The 6,700-nt window shown below is 51.2% G+C and overlaps 1 protein-coding gene across 1 annotated transcript in view; it reads left to right on the plus strand.

The window, feature by feature from the left end:
* The window catches only part of peak1 (pseudopodium-enriched atypical kinase 1), a 96,364-nt gene that overhangs the window by 88,796 nt on the left and 868 nt on the right, over positions 1-6,700 (plus strand). The window contains exons 6-7 of the mRNA XM_042707434.1: positions 2,292-3,097; positions 5,952-6,698. Coding sequence (XP_042563368.1) covers positions 2,292-3,097; positions 5,952-6,698 — 1,553 coding nt within the window. The remainder of the gene's footprint in view (positions 1-2,291; positions 3,098-5,951; positions 6,699-6,700) is intronic.

The raw sequence follows: 6,700 nt of genomic DNA on the forward strand, positions 1-6,700 counted from the left end.
ATTGTGTGTGTGGGAGAGAGCAGTTGGAAGCCCACATTTTTTTTTTTTCTGAGCCCCAGGCCAACCCTAGCCTTGTTTGGGATTTATGACACCCCTTTGTCAAAAATGGGACACTTCTTTTGACCCGGGGTTATCCTGATCTGAGCCAAGTTGGCTTTTGAAGTCGACTCTTTGGGTACAGTGTGTGATCCCAAGAGGGGAGGCTTAACTCTTGAGCCTAGTGCAACATCAATCAGACTGTTCTGGTGTGTTAAGGGTGGGTTTGAATTGGACAGCAATGTCAAGCATCTGAAGGTTCCCAGAGACAACATTGGGAACTCTGAGAAAGTGTAAATGTGTGACGCATTCATCAGTCATCAGAGCTGTGTGTGTGTGTGTGTGTGTGTGTGTGTGTGTGTGTGTCTGTGTGAGTGTGAGTGTGTGTGTGTGAGTGTGAGTGTGAGTGTGAGTGTGAGTGTGAGTGTGAGTGTGAGTGTGAGTGTGAGTGTGAGTGTGAGTGTGAGTGTGTGTGTGTGTGTGTGTGTGTGTGTGTGTGTGTGTGTGTGTGTGTGAGAGTGTGTGTGTGTATGGTGTATATACACAGGCTGGGGTAGACTCACCCAAGAAGCTGCAATCCTGTGTCACCTTCCAAGTAAACATGACAAGGTGCCAGGAAACGGAAGTCTGTGTGAGTCAGTCAGAGAAACTGGGCTCAGGTCGTCCCACACCTGAACAGTTGCGTGCACAAAGAAGAACTGTTGGAAGATAGACTTAAAACAAAAACAAAGAAAAAAACAATAGATTACTTATACAAAAATGCATTTGTGCAACGCCTCAACAATGCTGTTTTTGCCATGTCATGACTCATTGTGTTTTAATGAAGCCAGATGCAGTATTCTACTCACGATGGGTTTCTGACTGCGTGTAGCCTAGCCTGTGACCAATCAATAATTAATGGGATTGTTAAGCAGGGCATCTTTGCACGTGTAGATTATTATTTGTCCTCGTACATTGACGTGAGAATTGTAGGGTTGTGTGAGTGTGTGCTTTTGTTTTGCGGGTGTGTCTTTTCTTATGTGTAATATGTATGTTCGTGAAGATGCCTAGTTGTGTGTGTTTGCAAGCATGTTGATCAAAGCACAGAATATCTTTTCTTTTGATCAGATCAAATAAGCAGTCTTTATTAGCATTGAGGCATAAAAAAGGAATAATTCGTGTCATAATAACCTGATGATAGCAAACATAGATAAGACTTGAGGCTGGGGAGACTGAAGCCTTGTGGATTTTTTTTATTAGTAAACAACTTCATGTCCAGAAATTAAGAGGGGCTGGGAAGAGGTCTTGATGAAGCTCTCACTCCACATTATGAAATAGGCTGGCTAAGGTGGCCTCACCTCAACAGGTTGTAGGAAACCAAACCGAGAGACTGAAAGTTGAACCAAAACATGTTCATTGGTAAACAGTCCACGACACTTCAAATAACCTCATCTGGCATCACTTAGCTCTGTCGCTTTCATGATGAAAAATAACATTGGCATCCTAAGAGTCTTAGTGGCAGGAGCCCATCTGGAGAAGGGTAGAGATTGCGCTTTCTTCAGAGGGCTGAAGGCGGCTTAAGGGGACGATGTTAAGTGCTATCAGGTCGTGAAACGGGATTCTTCATATCTGACTCGCAAGCTTATTTAGGTGCCCCTTTGATATTTACTTTCAGCTCATTTCAAAGACCTTTTAGTAGAAGACACTGAGCAACTTGGAAAATCTGTGCATATAAATTGAAATGTTTTTTTTTTTTTCTTCACATTATTTTAGCCCACATTGCTTATGCACAAGCTGTCCTGTGAAGTTCATAGAGGTTCACAGAAGATCATTACTTGGAAAACTGCTTCTATTCTTTCTGTTTTTGATTCCCTCCTGACTCCTCTCTGTATCTTTCTATCTCACATGGTACAAAGCTCAGGGAGTTTTAGCTTGGTCGTCAAAGTTAGGGCAGTATTAACTAAAGCTGTCAGATAAAATCACCCTTTGCTTGCCTCTTTAAGCCTCACTGGTGATGGCCAGAAATTAGATTTGAGTTTTTATCTCACCCTCACGCAGGCTGTTGGACAGCCCTCTCTCCAGCTGTCCCTCTGCTGGTCCTGACTCCTTAGGCGACATCACCCTCAGATTGGTCTAGTTCATCTGTCCAGAGACAGGACAGAGTGCCTGCCTGCAGGGGCTGTCTGAGCCTGCTTTTTACATGGGGAGCTTTTGTGTTGTTTGCCTGTAATTTGAATGTGTTTCAATTTGATCTTCTGTTTTCTTTGGTCCTACAGGTCAGTCCAGAGCCAACATGATCCCTCTGAAGCAACCAAGAAACGCCAAGGCCTCGGACGACACCCTCGCCTCAGTCGACCCGGATGCCCTTGAATCGGTGGTCAAGGACACACCGCCTCCCCTTCCCAAGAAGGGCACCGCCTACCGCCCCTCCACGGCGGATTCCTCCACCCTCCAGAGCAAGGACGTGACGCCCCTGCGGCCTCGAGGCGAGGCCAAGCCCGGGGGCACCAACCTGAGCGTGGCCAACCCGCTCTACGACCTGGACTCCACCTGGGAGACGGCCAGCCAGAGCTCCTCACTCAGCTCCGAGGCGCGCGGCCTTCCGGACCACGAGTCGGGCGACTCACTGGAGAGGCCTGCCGTGGGCAAGGGGCGACCCGCCAACAGCCTGTCCTGCCTGACCACCACCACGGCCAACAGCGCCACGGCGGGCCGTGAGCGGCGGGGCTACCGCAGCGCTGAGTCCCTGGCGGGCCGGGCCCGCACCACGGGCAGGATGGGCGCCGCTAACGTAGGGGCAGCCAGCGGTGCCCAGCCCCAGAGGCAGGCCCTCTATAAGGGCATGGACAGCTGGGAGGAGGTGGTGGGCCGCATCCGAGGCCTGCACACGGACACGCTGCGCAAGCTGGCCGGCAAGTGCGAGGACCGTTTCATGGCTGGCCAGAAGGATCATGTGCGGTTCGGCACGGACAGCTGGTCCCACTTCAGGCTGACCACAGGCAAGCCCTGTTGCGAGGCCGGAGATGCCGTCTACTACACGGCCTCCTACGCCAAAGACCCACTAGTCAACTACGCGATCAAGGTGAGCGCCACACGTCCTCTCAGTGTCATTCCTTCCCTACCTACCTCTACTTCTCTTTTTCTCCCACTTCCCCCATATCAGTGTCTTTCATTACCTCTCTGTAAGCTTCCACTGTGGGTCTAAGGGGACGCCCCAAAAAAGCTTTGCCTTTCATCACTCTCACACCTCTCTGCACTACAGAGTTCCAAAAAAAAACAAGAAAAAAACAAGAAGTGAAATATTTTTCTAGGTCACAAGCTTTGCAAGTAGTGTGTCTTCAGATCGCGATGCCAAGTCTCACTGCAGAAGTGTGCGGTGTAAAGTCAAAGGCACGGAGAGCAAAATGGGTCGTAGCTCTTCATCCAGCCGTTAGATAGGCCTTTGTCCTCACTGAGGCCGCTGTTCCACGTCCAACTGCTCATCTCATGTTTCTCAGCAGGAGGCCTTAGCATAGTTGAGTGTTTGCTCGTTGGTGTTGATTGACAGCTCCAAGAGCTTCAATAGTATGCCTCTAGTGTGAGGTGGGGGTGGGAGGGGGGGTCGAACAGAGGCACGCACCCGAATGAGTGACAGAGCAATAGAAATGGAGGTTGCATTATTTACCCATGGTGAAAAACCTCTGCAATGTCACTCTTCAGAAGACTGCTCTATTAAACTCAAGAGAGTTGCTTGTTTTTTTTTTATCCCCGGTTCTCTATGATAAATAAACAACTCCTCTCTCTCTCTCTCTCTCTCACTCCGTCTCTTTCTCACACGGCGCTAATTAGAGGAGAGACGTCTCTGCTTCTCTCCTCTGTTCTAAAATCGTGCGACATTTTCTATCGACTCTTCATGGAAGTGACAGGGCGCTTCTTCTTTTCACAAGGTGTCAGAGTTCTCGCTGTTGCGCATTCCTCCTACCTCTACTACTCCCCCACTCCTTCCACTCTGTGTTATTACGCCTCTAAACTCAGGCTTTAGACTGGCTGCTTCTGCAGTAGAGGCCTCGCAGCGGTCGGAACACACTGGAGCAGATGCACTGGCATTGGTGCTGGCGTTGGCGCTGGGTGGCTCTGGGTGGCTCTGCCAGCCTCCGACCACTTCGTACCCTCTAATGAAACCTCGTCGTGTAATCTCCATCTTCCTCACCATGACGTCATGATCAGTAGAGGCATTTATAATCGCGTGTTTTTCGAATATAATTTTTTTTTTTTTTTAAACGACGCGGAGAGCAGCACAGCTGTAAAGGCCACGTTATGTCAGGTAGACATCAGTGTGAAGTTCAAAGGTCATGCTGCAGGGTGCAGCAGATCCTGTATGTCCGTTCGCATGTTCTTAGTGACGTGAGTGGTATTCTCCTTTAGCAAGCCCTGCCCCAATTTCTCCCTGTCAGGTTGAAAGTGGTGTGGTGTGTGTGTGGTGTGAGTGGGGGGGGGGGAAGACTCCCTTTGGTCTTTTAGTGTGGGGATGGAGGAAGAGGAGCTAAGAGAGCGAGGGGGAGAGGCCCGGAGGTGAGGTGGCTGCCGGAGCGCTTTGATCAGGAGCGCTGGGGGAGAGAAGGAAAGGCGAGCGCTGGGCTGTGAGCCGGCGCTGCAGTGGGGGCGGCCGGGGAGCCTGTCAGCCTGAGTTAGAGCCTTGCCAGGCCGGAGCCAGTCAATCCTGCAGGGGCCCTGCCTGCCTGCCTGCCTGCCTGCCTGCCTGCCTGCTGCTGTGGAAGACACTGCCCCCACCATCACACATCATCCACCATCTACTCGGCATTATTTGTGAGATCAATAGCGAAAACGCTAATGCGCACTGCATCATCTGACGGAATGAGAGAGAGAGATGAGAAAGCATTATTCCCCTGTCATTACCGTCTCACTGGAGGCCATCTCTCATCACGGAGGTCTCTCTGGCCCCTTGCCGCCAGAGCCTGTGTGAGCGTGATAGTGTGTGTGTGTGTGTGTGTGTGTGTGTGTGTGTGTGTGTGTGTCTGTGTCTGTGTCTGTGTCTGTGTGTGTGTGTGTGTGTGTGTGTTTCTGTGTGTGTGTGTGTGTGTGTGTGTCTGTGTGTGTGTGTGTGTGTGTGTGTGTGTCTGTGTGTGTGTGTGTGTGTGTGTGTCTGTGTCTGTGTCTGTGTGTGTGTGTGTGTGTGTGTGTGTGTGTCTGTGTGTGTGTGTGTGTGTGTGTGTGTGTGTGTGTCTGTGTGTGTGTGTGTGTGTTTCTGTGTGTCTGTGTGTGTGTGTGTGTGTGTGTGTGTGTGTCTGTGTGTCTGTGTCTGTGTGTGTGTCTGTGTGTGTGTGTGTGTGTGTGTGTGTGTGTGTGTGTGTTTCTGTGTGTGTAAATGGACATTGTTACATTGATCAGTGTGTGTGTGTGGACATGGTTGGACAATGTTGAATTTTCATGCTCTGCATTGAGATATGTTAAGAAGTGAAATGTTTATTTTTTTTTTTTCCTGATGGTTTGTGAGATGGACCTCTAAGACTAGTGTCTCATATTACCGCCCACTCTAACACCCCCAAGATCTCATTTACACCATCTATTTGCATGAGCATCTGACCGAAACCATTAGCAGATTCACAGGCTGCCATCTTACAAATCACCTGTGACTGATACAGTGGCTGCACTGTTGATTATGCAAAGACCGCAGCATATTCCCATGTTTAAGTGCCATCTGTACAGCCTCTAATCTCACACGATATTCAAAGTGTTTTGAAGAGAGAAGCATCAGGCATATCAACCTTCACAGGGATTCTCCCAGCACTCCCACAGTATTATTGGTCCATGACTGAGTGAATTGAGTGAAAGTAAAGTACGAGCTTAGAGTCAGGGTACGTTCCCATGAGTGCTGTTACTTCTGTGAGAGTGAATACTGAGCGTTCTGCCTCTGCCTCTGCCTCTCTTTCCGTTAGATCTGCCGGAGCAAAGTGAAGGAGACCCAGCAGCAGTTCTTCCACAGCCTGGCGGTGAGGCAAAGCCTGCCACTGCACTTCAACATCCAGCAGGACTGCGGCCATTTTGTGGCCGATGTGCCCGCTCGCCTGCTGCCCTGGGAGGAGGAAGAGGAGGAGGAGGAGGAAGAAAAAGAGGAGAGAGAAGAGGAGGAGGAGGAGGAGGAGACGAAAGAGAAGGATGCAGACAAAGAGGAGAAGGGCCCAGAGAGGGAGAAGAGGAGAGAGACCGCGGAAAAGAAGGGAGGAAACACGAGCGGAAAAATCAAGAATTTGGCCGAGGCGTCTGAGGCGGCGACGCAGAACGGGCAGGAGGGCGAGGGCAGCAGCACCGCCGCCGCCGGGGCTTCTGGGAAACTTAGAAGCCGCGTGGTGGTCATCACGCGCGAGGTGCCCTTCCAGACGGTGGCCGACTTTGTGCGCGAAGGCCAGGAGCGGCACGCCCACAGCCCGGACCTGTACGAGCGGCAGGTGTGCCTGCTGCTGCTGCAGCTGTGCTCCGGCCTGGAGCACATGAAGCCCTTCCACGTCACGCACTGCGACCTGCGCCTGGAGAACCTGCTGCTGGTGCACTGCCAGCCGGGCAACCCCTGGAACCTGGACGTGCCCAGCGAGCCCAACAACAACAACAACGCCTTCGCGGCGGGCGGCGGCGGAGCGGGCGCCCTGGCCAACGCCTGCCCCGCGCGCCTCATCATCAGCAACTTCGC

This window comes from Clupea harengus, chromosome 3, assembly GCF_900700415.2.
Source record: "Clupea harengus chromosome 3, Ch_v2.0.2, whole genome shotgun sequence".
Lineage (NCBI taxonomy): Eukaryota > Metazoa > Chordata > Actinopteri > Clupeiformes > Clupeidae > Clupea > Clupea harengus.